Source organism: Biomphalaria glabrata, chromosome 3 (genome assembly GCF_947242115.1).
Source record: "Biomphalaria glabrata chromosome 3, xgBioGlab47.1, whole genome shotgun sequence".
Classification (NCBI taxonomy): Eukaryota; Metazoa; Mollusca; class Gastropoda; family Planorbidae; genus Biomphalaria; species Biomphalaria glabrata.
The window spans coordinates 17,657,705-17,680,189 of NC_074713.1; the positions used below are offsets into that span (position 1 = coordinate 17,657,705).

At 33.5% G+C, this 22,485-nt stretch overlaps 1 protein-coding gene across 12 annotated transcripts in view; it reads right to left on the reverse strand.

Annotated features, from left to right (window-relative positions):
- Positions 1-22,485, reverse strand: part of LOC106057120 (ral GTPase-activating protein subunit alpha-1-like) — a 55,085-nt gene that overhangs the window by 4,061 nt on the left and 28,539 nt on the right. For 4 of the 12 annotated variants that reach the window (XM_056023781.1, XM_056023780.1, XM_013214193.2 and 1 more), the window contains 20 exons: positions 22,223-22,331; positions 21,891-22,001; positions 21,686-21,757; positions 21,354-21,464; positions 20,950-21,213; positions 17,538-17,687; positions 17,362-17,415; positions 16,881-17,028; positions 16,538-16,674; positions 15,885-16,066; positions 15,300-15,326; positions 13,366-13,473; positions 12,614-12,685; positions 12,388-12,511; positions 9,512-9,664; positions 9,213-9,371; positions 8,857-8,984; positions 8,325-8,440; positions 7,889-8,002; positions 1,656-1,679 (listed from right to left, as the gene is read on the reverse strand). In XM_056023781.1, coding sequence (XP_055879756.1) covers positions 1,656-1,679; positions 7,889-8,002; positions 8,325-8,440; positions 8,857-8,984; positions 9,213-9,371; positions 9,512-9,664; positions 12,388-12,511; positions 12,614-12,685; positions 13,366-13,473; positions 15,300-15,326; positions 15,885-16,066; positions 16,538-16,674; positions 16,881-17,028; positions 17,362-17,415; positions 17,538-17,687; positions 20,950-21,213; positions 21,354-21,464; positions 21,686-21,757; positions 21,891-22,001; positions 22,223-22,331 — 2,363 coding nt within the window. Of the gene's footprint in view, positions 1-595; positions 912-1,655; positions 1,680-4,070; positions 5,383-5,671; positions 6,681-7,888; positions 8,003-8,324; positions 8,441-8,856; positions 8,985-9,212; positions 9,372-9,511; positions 9,665-12,387; positions 12,512-12,613; positions 12,686-13,365; positions 13,474-15,299; positions 15,327-15,884; positions 16,067-16,537; positions 16,675-16,880; positions 17,029-17,361; positions 17,416-17,537; positions 17,688-20,949; positions 21,214-21,353; positions 21,465-21,685; positions 21,758-21,890; positions 22,002-22,222; positions 22,332-22,485 lie in introns of those variants that run through there. The other 8 variants (XM_056023778.1, XM_056023784.1, XM_056023779.1 and 5 more) reach the window with 8 other exon arrangements.

Sequence of the window (22,485 nt, forward strand, 5' to 3'; positions counted from 1 at the left end):
TACTCTCTACTTGACACTACTGCCATTATACTCTACCCACTATACTCTCTACTTGACACTACTGCCATTATACTCTACCCACTATACTCTCTACTTGACACTACTGCCATTATACTCTTACCACTATAAACACCTCTTGACACTACTGCCCAAATGTTCTACCCACTGTAAACTACCCCCAGACACTGAACAAAAAGAGAACATCCCAATCATAGAAATGACATGAAAACAAAGCAGACTAAAAGTTAATTCTCTTAGTTGTACCTAAACAAAGCAAGTTGAAAGCAACAATGGATGTACAAATAGAAAAACAAAAGCCCAGTAAGAAAAACAAATGTTAGTCCTGAATTGCGTACCATATAGATTTTCATTTTGGCCATTAGAAAAAAAAAGTGTAAAAATTGTGTAAGAAAAAATGGATGCCCAAATAATCCCTAAATATTGAGTTATGCCCATGAAAAAAAAAAATAGCAAACACAACACTAAGTTGAAATTAAAAAAAAAAAAAAGTTTTTTTTTTTTTAGATTTACTGGGAATTGTAAATCTATAAAGCAGGGTGAGTGTTGTTAAAAAAAAGAAAGACAAGTGATATACTTCTTTAATGGTTTTGTATCATGGCGGTCCCTTCTAGATGGCGAATGGGCCTGGTGGTCTTTTCTGGAGGACATGGGGCTTTCCTTTGTGTTAGGGGTCAAGGTGGAGCGTTCTTTAGTATGGGCCTCTTTAGGAGGGGAAGATGTGAAATAGTCTCTAGAGGTAGGCGGGGACAGTAGCATATTTTCCAGTCTGGGCGACAGGTGGGTTGCAATGGACTTTTTCGCCAGAACAAGGGCAGAGTGGTCTTTTGGGACAGCAGCAGCCCCACCCAGTTTGTGGTGAAATATTAAGTGACTGACAGCATGGGCAACTCCTGTGGATAGTGTGATGACATGTAGATGACTGTGATTGGAACAAACAAACAGAGAAACAAAACATTGCAATGAAAATATAACTGAGCAAATAAAAACAACTCAAAGAGTCAAGCTATAAAAACAAAAACAGGAAAATATCCACAGAATCAATTAATAGTAAGAATCTTTCTTCAGTGGTACCAGCCTGCAAGAACCAGTTGAATTCCCGTCCTAACCATACTGTCCATCAGTATACCCCATGCACACACTACATGACCACCCACATGCTGCTTTGTCACTAATACCCTTCAGCCAGAATACTTTGTAACTAATTTGTGTATGGCCAGGTATAAAGGTCATCTCAAAGATTAATATCTATACAATCACTCAAATTTGCCAAATGCTTAACATTATTTGTATACATTTCAACCCTAATAAACTTCATCTAACTGAATGAATGTTCAAAAGTTAACAATTTACAATTAGGACCAAAAAAAAAGGTCAAAAGTAGTAAATAACTAAAAGCAACCTGGGTCTTACTATTACTTCAAACTTTGTCACTTAAAATTAGGATTATTTGTCCATTTCCTTTTAGTCTTTACCACTATACCAGGCCATGTGTAAGTGTGTGTATACATATATTAAATATGAATGTCAACTCTACTACATATAGTTATATAAAAGTATGTAAAACACAGACAACTAAGCATCATTCAGCAGAATGAATGCCAGGTCACTGTGTCCTGTGCACAAAGAGAACATACCAACATTTTTTAGACCAAGTTTTCCTGCAGGCCAAGAATTGAAAGAAAAAAAAAAGCCAAATTATATAAAATTATTCAGACAGACACATTGTCTGAACAAAGTACTCAATAAGTTGTAATTGTATTTGATGGTTATTTATAGTTTGTTTTTGTTTTAAAATAATATCCTAATTTGAACTGAACTCTTGCAAAATAAAAATTCAATGTGTGATAAAAGCACATACATAAGAAAAAATAGAAAAAGGAAACAAAATAAACAATAATAAAGGAAACAGAAACAGCAAGGGTAACAATGATGAGTTTTACACGCAAATAACTTAATGTTTATAATTCTGAAATATGCATCAAAATAGAAACCACCTTAAACTGTTATATAAGCTTTAAAATTTAACAGTAATTTTAAAAGTACTTTTTATATTTGCATTACACTTTATTTTTTGTAAAACTTATTTTTGTTATAAACTATAAGTATCCCGCCCAAACTAAAACTAGCCAAATGTGCTTGTAAAGTATATCAAGGAGAATAATAATAAAAAAACAAAAAACACAACAGAAAGTTGAATGGATAAAAAAGAAAGAAAACAAACATGAAACATCAGACATCTATCACAACTAGTTGCTTCAAAAGCACTAGAAACAAACAAGTCCAATAAAGATGATTTTACATTGTGATCAGACAGTTACTACATTTAAAGAGGCAAAATAAAAAGAAATGATGTGGAAAGCTAAAACACTTCAATATACAAGTAACAGTGGTATATTTCACTTTGAAGAAGTATTTTAGGTTACAATTCATAGCTTTATTGATTTTTTTTTCCTGTTTACATTGTTCATTCAACTATCAATGAGGCTAAATTACACAGAAATTTGCCACAAGTGAATAACTACAAATCAGGGACATTGCATAAGGTTGTATGAACACATTCTAATGCCCTATACCCTTGTCCATTAATTTTGATGTTATTAAGAATATTCTGAACTCTTAAGACTACATGAAGAAGAAAAGGAAACATTTCATTTTTTTAAAAATATCCATACATTGAAATATATATATATATATATATATATATATTTTATTGTAATTTTTTGGGGCATATTCATTTAAGATAGTAAATGCCTCCCACATATACAAAGCACACATACTATGATAAATGATTATGATTAATATTGTTTTAAGACTTTTAGTCAGTTAAAATTAAAAATGAGTAAAACCATGTATTCACTGGACTTATTAAAAAATAAACAAACAAAGAAGTGTATATATTTTAGGGACCAAAAAGTACAATTACAAGCAATGGAAGTGTTTACGGTATTTCTAAATAAACATAATTATCAGTTCAGAAACAATCTATCCTGCTGGCTGATATAATTGTGTACAAGTTTATGAAATAGTAGATCATGCTGGATGGTGCATTGATATATAATTATGTTAACAGTTAGTCTATTCTGCTGGATGATATAAACAAGTCTATTCTGCTGGCTTGGATGATGCTGGTATGATTGGGTTAAATAGTTAATAATAAAGCACTAATCTATCCTGCTTGAAAGTATAATACCAGCAATAATTTTTCCAAACTTATGTTAAGATATTTTGTACAAGATTAAAGGCTTTTAGAACCAGGTGTTGATCAACAACAGAGCTTTTAGAACCAGGTGTTGGTCAACAACAGAGCTTTTAGAACCAGGTGTTGGTCAACAACAGAGCTTTTAGAACCAGGTGTTGGTCAACAGCAGAGCTTTTAGAACCAGGTGTTGGTCAACAACAGAGCTTTTAGAACCAGGTGTTGTTCAACAACAGAGCTTTTAGAACCAGGTGTTGGTCAACAACAGAGTTTTTAGAACCAGGTGTTGGTCAACAACAGAGCTTTTAGAACCAGGTGTTGGTCAACAACAGAGCTTTTAGAACCAGGTGTTGGTCAACAACAGAGCTTTAAGCTGCCCAGTCACACAGAACAAATGCCAAACATTTTTTTTCAGTTGGTATTCATCACACCACTGCTCCAACATCAAACAATAGCAAAATGAAATGGTTTTAGCAAAAGAAACAAAAACTAGCCAAATAAAGAAGCAGAAACTAAAATGTAAAAACGGAGATGAACAATAAAAACTGACAAGAAAAATTAACAAGACAAAATTTACAAAATAACAACACAGAAAAATGAGATAATACTAAATCCATTCTCAAACAATGCTGAATGAAGGAACGAAGTTAAAAATGAATAATGATATGATTCAAATGCTGTTAAGTTTTATTTTTTCAATGAGTTGAAAATGGTTTCAGTACTTTAAAGACACATAAACAAGGGAGATTAATACAAAGCAACAAAAAGAACAAGTGCACAATTTGAATAAGAAATATTTCACAAATGCTTCAGAGATGAAACAAGTCAAAATCCATCAAAATAAACAGAAATAGATGGTCCAGTCACTTCACAATATCCACATGCTTAAGCCAGGACGTCATCCAGTTGATCTACCATGTATTCAGGTGTGAACTCTTCCAATAACAAATGAACAACAGCCATTGAGACTAGGGATTAGTTAGCTTATCAACAGATGGGTGATTGAATTTATATATAAACTTCCTAAAGTTCTTGTTTTCAGTTTTTATTTTATTAACATGTATAATGTTCCTTACTAGGCATATATATATATATTTTTTCATATAATATAAGTTTCCTTTCCCAAGATGGCTCAGTGCTATTACCCTGATATGTATAGATTTTTTAAAATGTATTCCTTTCTTAATTTGTATATCTCAATCAAAATGATTAAAAAAAAAATTTAAAGCACTACTTAGAGAATACGAAACTATCTGTTTGATAGCTAACAATAACAACAACATTTTGTCAACTACAGAAGACTAAAATTAAGAAAATTAAGAAATAATAAGCAAAAAAAAACAACAAAAAAAAAAACTAAGGTGGAGAAAGGATGCCATACAGGAAATCAGGAATCATTTAGACCTTTTAGTACAGTGCTGAGTAGACTGGTTAGATTGTTTGAACAATGTCATAAAATCAAATCAAGTGAATTGTAGACATTAGAAATGTCAAGACTAAGTGATTCGATTACCAGAGAGTGTCATCTTTTTTCTGTTTGGGTTTAATTTTAGACCATAGACATGCTAGACCCAATTTAGAACAACTTAGAAACAAAGGAATGATTTTCAAGTGACCTGAAAACGTCTGCTAACTTCATGTTCATAAAACTAAGGTTACATCCTAATATTCAATATAGTCAGGAGCAAACTATGACTTGCAATAATGAAATGCTTTAAATAGAATTGTTGCAACTAAATATCAATTATAAGTATGATGTATACAAGGATTTGTAATGATTTACCTGGAAGTTACTTATGTACAGGACTATGTAGACTTGGTGATGACACTTTAGTTATCTCCCTCAGAGCTATTTACATTGTCTATTGGGACATCTTTGTGTTGGTTTTTCAGTTTAAATATTTTCCATTTTTAAATTACTTTTATGTGTATATAAATTTAATACCAATTTGAAAAAAAATGTTTTTCAACTAATTTTGCATGGTAGATAAACATGGTGACGTCTGCAAGCGGGGACTCATGACCTACAAAAAATAAGCCAAGAGCTGTCAATTATTTACATTTGGTCTACAGGGTATCAAAATCACTGCTGACAACCCTGTGCTGCTTCCTGAATCCAGTGGGCCAGAAGATGGCTCCAGGTGCAGTGTGATGGTGAATTCCTCCTAGGTGCGTGAAATTACCAGTAAAATAAAATTAAGAAGTTAAAGTTGAATTTTTTTTAAAATAATAAATTTACAGCTTCTTTGATATTCCAGTTATACTATCTGTATCAAAATTAGGTTTACCATTACATAATAGCTGTAAGAATAACAAAAAACTGCAACAAAAACAGGCAAATAACATGTTTTCATCTGATTTTGTCTGTTTCACTAACTTCATATAGTATCCAGTATCCTCATCAACTGTAAAATATTTAACAATGTCAACACAGACAGCAACAGCCAATTAAAAGACAGTATCAAATGAACCTTTATTAAAATGAATGCTAATTACCATTTTTTGTTTACATCTCAACAGAATTGATTACAAAAGCATTTCTTGCCTCACAAATGACAACTGAAGGGCAAAGATGAATTTATGTCTTTGTTGTTTTTTTTGTCCAAACAGTGTGGATAAGATTTATAAATGCTGGTATGGAAATTGATTTGTTCAAATTTAAAACAACAAATAAAAGTAATAGCACCACATTTCAGAGTGCATGATCACTCCACACATCTTTGGAATTGTGAAAATACCATTAAATGTTAAAAAAGGATACAAATGTGGGCATGATTTAACAAGAATTACTAATGAAAATAAAACACAGAAAAACTATTGATCAAGATAGTAAAACATTTAATTATAAATAAAGAATTATAAAATAATGAATGATAAAACAGTAATAGAGCCTATAGACAGTATTCACACAGAAGAGAACTGTTCTGATATAAATGTAAGAATAGGAATATAGGCTTCTTGCCTGTAGTAAGATAAAATACATTCAACAAAAACAAATGATGAGACAGGTACAATCATCTGGGAGGAAGCTTGTAGACTAGTATAATTAGAGATCATCAAATTAATTAATGCTTTCAAAGCATGAGACAAATATAATCAGTTAAAAAAAAACAACATTATTAGTCATAGTCTATATTAAATAAATTAATGTATAACTTTTTAGCAGAACTTATTTAAATGTGTACAAGAACATAAAAAAAGGAGTTCTGAATAAAAACATTTTGTTTAGAGAACAACACTAGAAAAGTTGGAATACTTCATGATACATAATAAAGTCTGCTTTGAAATGGAAATTACTAATCAATTTTGGTTAAACAGTAACGTTTTCTATTACTTAATTTGAATGATTTGATAAAAGTTATTTTTCATAGACTAATTAAGTTAAAAATGAAAAAAGAACTCTAAAAAGAAACATTTGAACTTCCAAACATAGTACTCATCTAATGTTTAGCTAAATGTTTCACTGTAGAGTAGAAGTTTTGAGTTGGAACAGAATTAGAGTAAATTATGCACATGTTCATCTATCCTATATGCATATCAAAAGGTAACCCAGGAACTACCAGGTACATATGACTACTAGTTCTCCATACTTCTCAAATTAAGAGGGAAACAAAGATTTTTACAAGGCAGAACTGATCAGAGTTAACTATTTAATTCTTTGACTCCGGAAGGACGCTCCCATTGTTGATTTTTTATAGCTATAAAGCTGCGATCAACGCTGGCAATGTTGATGTTTTGATTTTTTTTTTCTTTTTTTTTTCTCCCGTATACGTTTTTTAATTGCTTGAAATATTATCTTGAATAGTTCCCTTTGCTAAACATCCGGAATTTCCTTCTTTCAATGTGTTTTTACAGTGATTTTTTTTGAAAGAGTGGGGTCTTAAAAAGGCTCTACTTTCTTTAGATTTATGTTCTGGATGATGGTGATATGTGATAATGAGCTCAGAACATTCATTTTATGTGTTTTTAAATGGTTTTAATATAAAGTTATGTCGTTAATATTATTTTTTTTTCTACTTTGGATCATAATATATTTCCTAGATCTTGTATAGAACCAGAGCTATTGACTTGTACAAGGTAGTCAGTTTTCCTTTTTCCAATAGTAGTGACATAAATATATCATTTTCTAATTAAAAAACAAAAAAGTTATAAAAGTTTAATTGATGCATTCTATTCACTCCGAATAGCCAAAAAAAAAATAATTCCGTCCAAACGTGGCAAATAATTCTGGAGTCAAAGAGTTAAAGCTACAATTATTACTATTTTCAGATTTATGATTGAGATAAAGCTTTTTTTTTCTCTTGTAACTATATATAGCAAATCTCACCGAGTGAACTATGTCACTATTATGCTGACTTTCAAAACTAAATGGAGTCTTTAGAATAGGTATACAGTTAAATGTCATTTAAAAAGATTTTTTAAAATTTTGTTTTGTTAATAAATGTGAAAATGCAGTTAAATAATACTGAAAATGTATGATCAACAAATATAGAAATTACTTCAATAAAAATTTGGACCCAAAACTAATGGGGAAAAAAAAGACTAGCATGAATACAGGCTTGGAGCTATACAAGCTTGAGATTAAATATGTGATTTTATTTGAAGCCCTAGCTTATATAAAGACAAGATTATCTAAACCCTTTTGCCAAAGAGCAGACTGTGGCTTCCTACCTCTCTGCCTGGAGCTGTTGGGGGACATCTGTGAGCTGGTCTCAGTCTGACCCTGCTGGCATATTTCATTCAGACTGTTGTTACTGGACTCGGATGGTAGAGTGGAGTCAACTACTGTGTGTTGATGGGATCGGGTTAGATAAGACAAAAAAAAACCCTCAGTAAATGAATAATTAAAATTCATGCACGATGGTAATCTTTGTTTCTGAATACAATAATAGCCCCCTCCAATAAAAATCATTAGACCTTTTTTTTTAGATTGATATTGGGCAATTATTTTATTCTAGATCTAGTTATTCTTTGAATCTTTTTTAGAAAATAATAAAATGTAACATCAATGAACAAAGATCTATTTATACTTACAAACACTTTGTACACAAACAAATCCATTAACAAATGCTACTTAACATTGCTAAAATCAGAAGCTTTGACTAACTTGCTGCATTGGCTGGTAAGACTGGAGCAAAAACATTCTCAGCAAAGTCTTCAAACATTGTGTTCTCAGTGTGCTGCTGAATGATGGTCTCTAGGCATTTGGCACGCTCCTCATAGCTAAGGGGTCAGAGGTTAAGGATCATCTAAATGCCGTAGCAAATGGCTATATGACCCAAACAGTTTTAAATAATAATTCAACCATAAATAAGAGGTTTATAAATGTTAGCTTGAATGTGAATTTCCTATTGGTATTCCACTGATAGCGATCTATCTACATAGTATCTTATAGTTTTCATCAACACATTGAATAGTCTTTATTTGGAAAAATGAAATGGTTGATACTGTAAGCTTTATTGTTCCCCCCCCCATCCCCTTCACTCCCTCTTTCTCAATGTTTATATCTTAACACTTCAGACCAACAATCTCACCATTGATTCCAAATTTAATTACTATTTCCAATCAGAAACTTACCATCTCAAAAATGTTTATTTTTCTCTAAACAAAAGTATACTTAAATGGAGTCAAAAAGATACTATGCATGATAAAATGGCATAGATGAACGCTTTAGGCGGCTGGCATTAATCGCAGTAGCTCTAACTAAGCCAGACAGGACATAATGATCCACAATGGCTCCATCAAAAAGAGGTCCAAAGTAGGGAACCTACAGAAAAATAATCATAATTTCAATTAATACAACAGGATGTAGGTACACTATATTTACTAAGAAAAAACAATTACAAAAATCATTAAGAACAGGTGCCTTAAGATGTTAACAATTCTACCTTTTGAGATGTTTAATTGGATCTTTTAGGATGCAAACTCAAATCAAAGCATGTTAAATATAAACTTTAAACAACAAAATGAGCCCTTCCCAATTAGTTGCTCTTACCTCTGCCTTTCTATCTATTTGGATGCGATAGAGGCCAGTTGGGAGGGGATAAATAATAATAACAATGTCCCCAAACTCCGTGGGAATTATCCCCCTTCTGTAATCTCTGCTGTGTTCTGACCACACAATGTGAACCTCATCATTTCCAAGATGGCGCATCTGAAAGTCAAAGTAAAATATAAGGAAGTAGTTAAGTAAAATTTGAAAACAAATATTAACACTTTTCCATTCTAGGTAAAGAAATTGTTTTTTTGTTAAATGTGAGAAAAAAAAAAGTGAAATTGTGCTGAGAAAATTACCTTGATGTGCCAATCATTTCCAATACTAGGGATCCTAGTAGACACATGGAATATAACTTCACAGGTTGAATTGGCCCAGTAGGGGGCTGTGTTACCTGTTGTTCTGTTTTGTTGGAGTCCACCCATGAATCCTTGATGTGTTTCCAAGTCCACCTTTCAAAGAGTAAATAAAAGTTTTAGTTGCACCAAATCTACAATAACCAATATATATATTTTAACATTCATCTAAATTAGAAGTTTTAAAAATGTTTTTACAATAGTTTGACCAAATGTTTTGAAGCAACTCTTCACAAAGTTATTGTCAAGACTAGATGCTGTTACAAATCTTTATAATAGTCTAAACTATATGTTAACTCATTAGCTACTAGGCCCTTACCCCAGCTTCATTGCCTGAAATACTAAGCAAAGGGAGGTAACTCTAATTTTCCCATAGAGTAATCTTACAAAAAAAATTATTAAAAATACTAAATATCATCTAATTACTTTTAAAAAATCTTTAAAAAAAAGAGAAATGAATGACCTTTCCAAAAATATATATTTTCAATTATTTTTATAAACAAATAAATGATAAAAATCAACATAAACACAAAAGTTTTTGCTTTTCTACTTTACTGCTGCCTGAGAAACTCATGAAATTTGGAATAACAGAGTCCTCTGTGAAGATGAACTTGACACATATGACACCCAGTTCTGGTCTCACTGGTTCTGCCACTTGCTGTTTTGTTCCCATCTTTAGAGCACTGAAAGCAGCGGCGTTTTCGGCCAGGCATAGGCTGCAACATGTGATGGCTGTTGTATGGCTTTGATCTTCCTGCAACACTTGGTGTGTCTAGTAGTGTAACTCTTGTTGCTGCTGTCAGAAGCTGATCAGCTACTTTCTTGTGAAACAATAAGTGATTTTGAGATAAAGAATCTGTAGAATCATTGGGTCTAGATTTTTTCATCAATAAAAAGCTGTTGATCATAGAGATGTCTATCAGATACCATAGCATGTATCTCCACCACTTGTTGCTTACACGTCCAACTGGGTAGTATGAACGATGCTGGTCTGCCAGGTCTACTCCAAACATGCCACTATTATAATTGACAACTGGTAGAGGTATTTCCACATCTAGCATGCCTGTTTTAGACCTACGCTCAACTGTGGTCATGACAGGGTCCGAGTTTGTGGACAGGATATTGACTTGCCGCTTATCAGTCCATTGTGTAGCAACAATCAGCCCTTTCTGTCTCATCTTCAAATCTCCTTTCTTTTGTTTTGATTTAGGCAGAGGCCAACCCTTTCTACGAGCTCTGATGGTAGCACAGCTATAGGTCTTTCTTTCCAACAAGTCCTCAGCTAACTTCAAAGAGGAAAAAAAATTGTCAAAATACACTTCATGGTATTTGTCCAAGTATGGCTCAGTCATCGACATGACCACATTGTATCCCAGGCCATTGGGAGATGAATAATTTGATTTGCCTGTGTACACCCTAAAATTTAGTACATAGCCTGATGAGGCTTCTGCACAACACCAAATCTTGATGCCCCAAGGAGTAGGCTTGTTCTTCAAATACTGCTTCATAGCGAGGCGACCACGAAAGCCTACCATTGCCTCATCAACACTCAGTTTGCGCTGAGGTTTGTATACTGCTTGACATGTACTCCTTACATGATCCAGTAGAGGCCTAATTTTGTACAATGGGTCATAGTTGTCACTATTTCTTGGTGGAAAGTGTGCACTGTCATTGAGGTGAAAATATTGCCTGATCTTTTCAAACCGAGTGCGGCCCATTACATCAGCTATTGCTGGCACCCTCCAGCTTTTGTCCGAGGACCAGTAGAGCTTAGTACTTGGAATCCAATGAATACCAAACATAATATTGATGTACAGGAAGGTGTAAATATCTTGAGAAGTCACTGGTTTCCACTGGGAATCCCTCTGGCCTTTTGCTACCTGCTGTTGCTCTGCATATCTATTGGTTTCTGTAACCATCAACCCTATCATTTCATCCGTAATAAATAATTTGAAATAATCTAAAGGACTGCAGTCTTCTTCTAGATAGTGAACACCCCCAACTATTTCATCAAATGGTAGCATTTGATCTGAAACACTGGTCAAAGTATTGGTCCAAGATAAAGATTCAGTACTAGATCTAGGATCAGCGACATTATCATTAGGACTAGCTTCAGTTACAGTACTAACACTAACAGAATTGTTTACATCTAGATCTATATCGTCAGTATCGCTATCAGATTCTACTTCTAGATCTAGGTCTAAATTATCTAAATCTAAATCAGATTCTGCCTCATTATCTGAATCTATAGACCCTCTAGTATCAGCAATAAGCGAGTCAAGAAACTGAAACGCCATTGTAGCAGAAGTCAAAATTGAGAGATCAAAGCGACTGAAATTTCACTTACTTTTGAAGTCGCATAGAAAACGAAAGAGAAATCAGAAAAACATCCGGTTTTTTTTGCTGAAACGATTTACATTCCTACTTTTTAAAAAATCCAGCCAGTGACAAAAAACCTCTCGCTTACTGTGAGAAAAAGAGAGCTGAACACGTCACGTTGTGGCAGGAGGCGTGGCGGGCGCATTTGGACGCATTAGTAGTGAGGGGGGGATGGGCGCATTTGGTCGCATTAGTAGCTAATGAGTTAAAAAAGGTTTTTACAAGAATTCAATGTTTTAAAAACATGTCTTTACGTTAGCTATTTCCTAAACTATGTTTTATAACATGTCTTTACAATAGTTATAACCTTGTGTGTAGGCTTTAAAAATGTCTTTACAACAGTTTTGTAAAGAACAATTATTAAAATGCATTAAGAATTGTTAAGAATATGTCTAGATCTTGTTAGCTACCAGCTCTCATAAATTTTAAGTACAGCTTACCTCCCATCCAAGACCAGCAACAAAATCTTCAAAGGCACGGCTAGCTGAACTGTTAGACAAAATTGAGTTCTTATCTTCCTGACCTTGGCCTATATATATCACAGCTATTTTATGAGTCTCACGACTGGCAACAGAGGGATGGAAAAAGGAGAAACTTTTATTGTATTCAATCATTTTCAAAAAGTTATTTATTTAGACTCAAACATACTACAATCAGTGCACTCACCATTTTTGTGAATCCAAGTTTTTTAACTCTCTTAATACTTTTTCACTCTTTTTTAACAGATCAAAGTGACATCTAAAATAAAAGTAAAAAATTGTAGTATAGAATTAGTTTTAAATATTGTCATGTTTCAATGCACAAGCCAGAAGAGACAGAGCTTGTCTCAGAGTGCATGCCGAGCTTGCCTCACCTTAGTGCACAAGTGGGAGAGGAGAGATGACTAGGTTATTAGATCATACTGTGAATGTGCAACAAAAGTGTTTTTTTTTTAATTTCTAGACTGAATTAACTCAAACACCTTGGAGAGATATTGATGTAAACAAACACAATTTAGGAATATTTAGACAAAGATAGAAGGTCAAGATAGAAGGTTAAAAAAACTTGAAAGAAAAGAAACATAGTTAACAATGGTGTACACAATCCAGAAAAGTCTTTGTATGATACTATATAAGAGACAGGGTTATTGTTCAATGTTAAGAATTCTGTTAGAAATAGTTATTTGATCATCAGTACACTTTATTCAAATTTAGTCAAATTAATATTCTATTTGTACAAGTGATAATAATCAATGTTTGTTAATCTTTGGATTATTTGTTAATTGAAAGCAAGGAAGAGCTATTCAGTGCATAAAGGCATGTACGAACTCACATGTAATTTGGGAAAGACAAATACTACTCACCAAAATAAAGTTGTGACATAAATATGATTTTTTTTTCAAATTAGGCAGGACAATATTTTTTGAAAATAGGACTCACCGTTTTTCCCAAGACAACAGTCCCATCTGGTCAAGGAGCAAACGACACATCTGAAATGGAGATACAGGATCTTGACTCTCTGCTGGCATTTCGGGTTGGGCCACCATGCTAAAATAAGAAAATTTTCTAAACTTTGTAACGCACAATGCTTCAGTAAGCAAACAAGAATACAAATACAAAGGTGAACATCTATACATCAACTAAATAACCTGGCCAGCCTAATAATACAAAAAAACATTTATAGAATTCTCATATAGAAAAATAATTTTCGTATAGAAAAAAAATTTTTTTTTTTTACTTTATTAAAATTTTCTTTTTTTTTATTCTTCACTTCATTTATTTACAGAGCATAAAAAACATTTTGAAAATTTTATCCTGAAAAAAAATATTAACATTAAATTATTTCCTCTATGAATTCAATTACTTGTATTTATTTATTAATGACTCTAAGATATTTTTAATGGTAATAAAGAAGGAGGGATAATATACATTAAAAAATTTAAAGTAAAAAAATAAATCCAGTAATTTTTGTGAATATTAGGTTATAGACAAATTGACAAAATAAAAATATACTATGAAAGCATCAATCTATTGATATTACACTTATCTTTATAATAGAAACATGAATGCTAGTCTGCCAATGTCTAATACTAAAACTTAAAATAAGATTTAAAAATTTATAATAAGATTTAAAAATTTATAACAAGATTTTCAGATTCCTGAATATGGTAACCATTGCCCCTACTAAACTGAACTCAAATCCTAAAACTAACCATCTGTTACCCAGCTTAATGTTATAGTTATATACACTTTCACATGAAACAAATAAGTGTCATTGTTTTAGTGGCTTGAATATTTAGTCCTGTTTCAATGAATGCATTAATCTGGCCTGAGACCAATCATTATTGAAGGCTTGAACACTGATCTGCAAAGTCGCAACCTGTGGGCAGTTTAGACCAATAGCTTGTTGGCAGGTCATAGATAGTGACATCAGACCTGTGACATAGAAATGAGTCAAAACTTCCCACAGATTGCAACATCTTAGGTCAGTATTCAAGCCTTTTATAACGATTGGTCTTAGCTGAGCACAGGGTTGTTGTTTTTTCCATAGTTCAAGACATTTATGATCATCCCAACTACTGTATTGGTATATGTAGTACAATTATAAGAGAAACAATGAAACAACTGTTGTGTAGACTGAAAGTTTTGTTTCTCTATAATATGAAGGTTAGCCTTAGATAACACAGAGAGCAATAAAATATATATCTAATGTAGATAATAAACAAGAAAATACACTGAAGCAAATCTAAATACAAAGACTTGAGGTTACATCAAATATTTAAACTATTTAGAAAAAAAGTATTATGTATAAAAAAAAAAGTTAAGCAAAAGTTTGGAAAAAAAGCCAGAAATGTCAATAATAATTTAATAAATTAAAAAAAAAAATATAACCCTCAATTATTCCTCTAAACACTGTTAAAAATTAAACTAGTGCTATCAGTATAACTTAATTTTTTTTTAATAATTAGGTATTCATAACATAAGGCAGTGTTCACCAAAGCAGAACAGGCAAAACACTCAAAAGGAAGTTTCCAGTTTAATGTCAGTGTTGTGCTAGATAATACTTTCTTAACATTGCAGTGGTGGAAAGTAATAACCTGATTGACTACAATTCTTTTCCAGACATCTTTTTTTCCCCTTCATACAATTATAAAATGAAAAAAAAAAAAAAAATCAACAACATTTTCAAATTAATAATGAGTAGTTTACTTTGGCCAACACTGTCAAAAATCATTCAATATTTTACTGACAAGAATGTAATCTTTTGTAGGGATGAACAAGACAACACTTCAAAACTAAAGTCTTGCTAAGTTTCCATTGATCCTACTGCTGAGTGAAAATAAATAGATTTGTTTTGGTTCATGGAAACTTACTGTTCAGAGTCCCTTTTCCTTTTGTGTCTATGTGGGCATTAGGAACAAAATACACAGTTTATACATACATCTTCAAAAGTAGGTTTAATCAGCACAACAAACTTTTGTGCTCACGATAAACTGACATTCAATAAATGAATAGTACTTTCTTTAACAGATCTGATACTTAGTTGAAATAGCTACTCTTGCGACAGTTCAATTAATAAAAAAAAAATATCACTATTATGCTTATAAGCAGCTTTTTTTTACGTATATAAAAATTGTACTAAAAAAATGATTAGATGATTTATTTAAAATAATTATAACAATTTAAAAGCTCATTAAAAACTATTACTTTCGAGCAAAGATAAAAAAACAAGTTGAATTTTTCTTTTCCATAAGTAGAAGTTTCACATTTAGTTTTTAAAAAATATACAAAATTTGAAATTGTGGGTTTTGTCAGAAATGAATATTCGTGATCACAAATTTGTGGCAGAAAATTCACTACCACATGCAAATATGTCAATTACAAGTGGTTGCACCTTAAGTGTTAATAAAATTTGGTAAATTTAAATGAATTATAAAAGAACAAGTAGGGATATTTACTTGATGTCTTTACGGTGTGCATTTCTGTGTTCTTTCTCTATTTGTGCTTGCTGATGAATAAGTTTTGTTAAACTGACTTCTGCTGATTCAGTAAGCTCCTCAGGCAACCTGGCAGCTATGTTGAGTGGTTGGCCAGGTCTTAGCAAACACTCTGGACTAGTAAGGCCAATATGAGCCAACATCTGAAGAAGAAAACAGCAAAGGCTTCAAATCAGGAAACTGTTGCTGTGTTGTTGTTTTTTTAACTGATATTCAATGTTGTACAGTTCCTGAAGCTCTACCAAAATCACTTAAGCTAACATGTTCTAATGTAAAAAGCTTAAAGTATACTGTGTAGAAAGTCCTTAGTCATATTATTTTCAAATATGGATTAAACTGGAAGGTCAATTTGTCTAATTATCTAATCCCTGATGTCACTAGGATTAACTTTTCTTTTTTAAATTTTTTGGGGGCTCTCGTTGTCATTTTCTAGTAAAATTGACCAGTAAACCTAATCAGATTAAATTCTAATTCAACAAGACATCTGTTATTTGACTTAGTAAATGACACAATGTTGAATGATAGTAGAGCCTTTTAAGTGATGAATTAATAACACTTAACAAAACGTGTCATAACAAATTATGTTAATTAAAAAAAAATAAAATCTGAATTACCATATCCAAATTATCTGTTTCCGCCTCCAATTGTAATGACTTCAAAGGTTCTAATCTATACAGAACATCATCTTCTTCCTGAATAAGTAAAGGCTCCAGCTCAGCACCAGCTGCTAGACCAAGGAGTGTCTGAGCATCTGAAACAATATGGGGACAAAATGAAACCTGGAAATACTATTAAAAAAAAGCTAATCATTTACATGCAATAGGTCATTAATAATTAGCTAAAATTTATTTTTTAGCTATCAAGTATAATAAGTAAAAAAAAAATTACATCAACCCAGTTTATTACTTCATCTAAAAATTCATACTAAGAAAAGTCTATTTAGTTTCCATTGCTTACTGTGTCTAGAGGAGCCCTTGGTGCACCAAGGTGGACTATACAACACAGAGTTCTCCCAGCAGTATTTACCACATAAGTCTCTGACTATGATACGACAGACTGTTCTGGCAGTCATTAGACCTGCCGTCACTCCACCACCAGGAGCATCCTTCCCAATAAAAGATTTCATTAGTTTATTACATACACAGCAGCAAATTTAAGAAATGACTCACACTTTAAAAATAGATCTAAATAATACACCTGAAAGTCTATGAAAATAGAAAGGTGTTGGAACTTTACTACAATAATTAAAGGTTAAAAATGTAGTCTCAACAATAAACCAACAATACCATCTATCTTAACTTTTTATTTTGGAAAGAACATAGAGATTTTGACAATGTTGTAGAAAGCAAACAAAAATACTTCTTAATTTTTTTTTTGCTACAAATGTTGTTCTACAATGCTTCAACGTACTTGTACAATAAAGAATACTACAACTCACCACAGCTGGAAGTTCAATGAAAGAAATCAGGCATCGATGATTCAGAACAAAAAACTGAAAGAAAGTTTTTTTAAGCAAAATGAAAAACCAAATTTAATGTTTAATAATTTCAATGGTAAAAGGTTTATAGTTCATAGAAGTTATCTGGATATTTTTCTGGATACAATGAAACCAACCTGAACATTAGGAGCACTAAATATCTCAGTCCTCAAGTCCTCTTCAACATACTCTGGAAGGTCATGATGCTCTTGTACAGTGGTGTGTAGCCTGGCAGCTCCTGAGCCCATTGGGAAGTGGGACATGTGGTTGACCAGGTGAGACATCAGCTGGCAAAGAAACAATTTGAACAGGTGATTTTTAACAGTATTTTAACTATTTCCTATTAGATCTTATAAGAATAGAACTACCATTTAGACATGTCTCTTAATTATGTCAAATAATAACAATACATTTCAAGTACCATTTACAAACCCATGACTAAGTAATTCAACTCTTCAATGATCTTCAAAAAAATCTTAAATTAATAAATGAAATACAAAACAAAAGTAATAAATGTATCACCTTGGATAAAACAGCTCCAAACACAAATAGAAATCTTTCTTTTTTTTTTTTTTTAACTGGTTGTTAAAAATAGAAATTATCTTTTCTTTGGTGATATAGTTAAACCTTGTTACTAAGCTTTTGAACAAATATTATAGATTCATTTACACTGTAAGTACACATTATTTCTACTAAGCAGCTACTTTTTCAATATAAGAAAGCATTGTTTGGCTGGGTGTGGAGTTGAAATTGTACTGGTGTGATAGGGATCAAAATAAATTGATACTAATAACTACCAGCTTTATACAGTTACTTTAAGACTCTTTATTTCTTATGCCAAAAAGATTTGTCATTTCATTATACTTGGCAAATGATAATACATTTATACAAATTGAAGCCACACATAGAAAGAGCATGTGTCACCAGAATCAGCATGTCTCTGCATGTTTAGACAGCTCAAGCCACCAATTATTTTTTAGTTCTCTGTCCTTTGACTGCAGAGTGTGAATTGAAGCCACACATAGAAAGAGCATGTGTCACCAGAATCAGCATGTCTCTGCATGTTTACAGACAGCTCAAGCCACCAATTATTTTTTAGTTCTCTGTCCTTTGACTGCAGAGTGTGACAAGAAGCTCTTTGGAGAGTTCTGGCTGCGCTATCATGGTTTGCAAGAACAGAGCGATAGTATTTGTGCTTATTCTTTAACAGTTCTTAAATTGCGGTATTGTTCTCATCAAACCAGTCTCTGTTGTGCCTATGACCCAACTTACCAGACTACAGCATCGCTAAGATCATCCGATGGTTCTACCCTATTAACTAGCAAGGCGGACATACTAAATTGCTGGACAGAACACTACAGTATGCTATTTGGTGATTCTTCTTCTTCTTCTTCTAGCCAGCTTTATTGCTGCTGAGCTGTGAGCTCTTTTGCAGACTGTGCCAAGGAAAAAAAGTGTGCTGTTTTCTTCAGTTGTTCAGCACTGCCATACAGGGTGTTGGTTATGTTGGGCTGTAGTGGAAGTAGGGTCTAAGGTGGATTAGGGAGGGGCCTTCAAAGAGGATATGGTTTACGGTTTCAAAGGGGTGGGCGCAGAGTCTGCAAAGGGGTAGTTGTGTGGAGTTTATTTTGTTCAGGTGGTAATTTAATAGTGGTGTGTGTCCTGTTCTTAGTTGGAAAATTGTAGATTGTTCTTTGCGGGGGAGGAAGTTAATACTGTCCAGTTTGTTAGGCGTAGTCATTTCTTTGTACATGGCTCTGCCTGTGTTTCCTGATGCCCATTGGTTGAACCACTCCTCTTTGGCTATTTGGTGATAAAAAGCATGTATCGGAGGAATCGCTGGCAAATGTCCCTCAGAAAATTATGAGAAAGGAGCTCGACGACCCACCGACATTTGAGGAAATTGAGACAGCAATATCTAAACTCAAAAAACACAAAGCACTGGCTCTGATGGACTGAAATATTTAGAATGGGTAGTGTCGCCTTAATTGAGAGGCTAAGAGACTTGTTCGCTCTATGCTGGGAGAAGTGCGTGGTCCCACCTGGACTTGAGATTCCATAATCATATCCCTATACAAAAAGGGTGACAAGTCTAACTGCTCCAACTATCGAGGCATTACACTTCTGTAATTAGCAGGAAAGAGCTTCGCTCGAGTGTTGCTCGACTGACTAACTCACTCTTTAGTGGACGAGGTCTTATCTGAAAACCAATGTAGTTTCAGAGTCGGTAGAAGTACATCTGACATGATATTTGTTCTGCGACAATTACAAGAAAAATGCAAAGAGCAGAACCTAAGCCTATACGCTGCCTTTGTGGACCTCACCAAGGCTTTCGACACAGTCAGTCACGATGGATTGTAGAGGATTTTGGCTAGGCTGCCCACCTACGTTCCTATCCATTCTCAAGCAGTTTCACATGGGACAAAAAAAGGCAGATCAGACACAATGGTGACCTTTCTGATCACTTCTCAATAGAAAATGGCATGAAGCAGGGCTGTGTACTTGCTCCTACTCTATTCGCTATCTTCTTTGGCGTAATGCTGAGTCAAATGAGGCAGCGATTGCACGAAAGCATCTACATCCGGTTTTGTTCAGACGGCAATGTGTTCAATCTTCGACGTCTACTATCCCATACAAAAACAAAGAAGATGGTCATAACGTAACTTATCTATGCCGATGATTGTGCCCTGCTAACTCACAATGAACATGATCTCCAGAACGTGGTAAATGAATTTGCATATGCTGACGCCTCTTTCGGTTTATCTATCAACCTCGGGAAAACAGAAGTAATGTTCCAGAAGTCACCCAATAAAACATACTCAGACCCAAAAATCACAGTAAACGGACAGCTCCTTAACATGGTAGACCACTTCACATATTTAGGTACCATAGCCTCACTTTCAAGGGAAGTTGATAACCGTCTGGCGCTATTGGACACCTTCAGGCGAGAGTTTACGCCGGTATGGACAGTATAGATGGACTTCTTATGGTCTGAAAGTTACGCTGGGCAGGGCATGTATTCCGTATGGGAGACGAACGTATGCCAAAGGCAGTCTTTTTTGGTGAGCTAAAAGGTGGTCAACGTAACAGAGGCGCCTCACGGAAGCGCTTCAAGACCAGCTTAGGCGTCAACTTTCCTTAGCTGACATACAAGAGAGCACCTAGTTCCATGCGGCCTCAGAACAAGAGAGCTGGAGGTCACTCACCAAGGCTACAAGATATATATTTGAGACCAAAAGAAACTCCCCTGATGGACAAACGCAGACAGCGAAAACAAAATCTAAATCGACCACCTTCTGTCAATGGTTATGCTTGCCCTGGATGTGGCAAATATGTAGGTCACAGCCAGGGCTGAGCAGCCACAGGAAATACTGCATTCCTCACTAATCTTCAGACTCAAGACAAGCCTTATTATTATACAAATTATTGATAAACATTTTGAAATTTTTATGATTTGAATTGTCAAAATATTTTTTATTAAGAAGAAAGTCTTTAAGTAACCTAAACTAAATCTTTAAGTAACCTAAACTAAGTGAACATTCAGCTTACAGCTCTTGCTGCTAGTTTAACAATGTCTGTCTCTGGTTTCCTTGCAGGCTCAACTTGTGGTCCCCCTGAAGACTGTTTGGCTGAGTCTGCTAGAGGATCAGTCAGTGTTGTATCTGCACTGAATGGTCTCTGCTGTGGAGCACTCATGCTGACACCCTGCTCCCAGATGTTATTGTAGTCTGTGTCCTGGAGGAAGTCTGATAAAGATTTGCTGACTCTGGTTAATGAAGAAGAGCTGTGCCCAGTGACAGCAGAATGCAGAACCTGAAAAATAAGTAGCAACAAAAGTTTACCTCAGGTACAAGTGTTATTTCTATGCACTTCCTATTGTTTTCTGGTTTGTTACTTTCAAACAAACATAACTGATAACTGTGACTTGCCATGATACCATTAATAAAACCTACCCTAAATACTTTATAAATGCAACTTTTGTCTGTGTCTGTTGTTTCCATCAACAAAGGCATTGGCATCTTAAGACACCACTCCACCATACAGAACATCATCCATACAATGAGCTGAGGACAAGGGAGTTAGAGAATGGTAATGCTGAACTAAAGCAGGTCATAATAAACTTGTAAATACATCCTTTTAAAAATATCAAAGCTTAAAGGCAGTGGTTCCCAAGATCTTCAATGTGTAAAACTACAGCTAAAAAAAAAGGGGGGTGGAGGGGTAAATGTTTTTCATTTCATATACTGAAAACTATTAGTAATGATTCTAGTGTAGATAAACATACCCTTTTTTCTTCATCAGAATTAATATTGAGACCATGTGAAGGTATAAGACCAGATATTGTAGAAGCTATGGCCTGGGTAAAAATAAAACATTTTTATTAAACCTTGTATCTGTTTAATGATGCAAAACTATATAAATCAAGAAACTTGAAATTAAATTTTTTTTTCAAGAAACTTGTAATTAAATTTTTTTTTACTGAAACTGACCTCTGCTATTTTCTTGGGCATTTGTGGATGATAGTCCAACAACTTATCAACATGATCACACAACAGTAACAACATGTCTGATGCCACTTTGGCAACTTTCTTGTTCACACACTGACAGAATTGAAAGAGTATTTTACAATAGCATCAAGCAGCTATTAAATGAATGCATTAGCAAAACCATTTCTAAGCTGCATTCATCTCTTATTTTACAAAACTTTGAAAATACTGCCTCATAAAGAATAATAATAACAATTTGCAAATAAAGTAAAAAGGTTAAATATTAATGAATCATTAAAGTTTGATTACTAAAAAAAAAATTCAAAACAAATTACCATTAAAGCACCAAGTAGAACATTAATAGCCTCCTTCATCTTAGGATGCATTGTTCCATGAGTTAATTCTCCATATAGAAATATTGCAACACTACTCACAGCCACACACCTGAGCATAGAAAACAATAGTTACAAATCAGCAATAGAAAAACTTAAAAACTGTTACACTTTTTCTAAACCAGTGTAAGTAATGCTATATTATGATGCTATGTGTATAATACTTTAAAGCAATAGCAAATGCAATGCCTTCAGTGAATATAAAA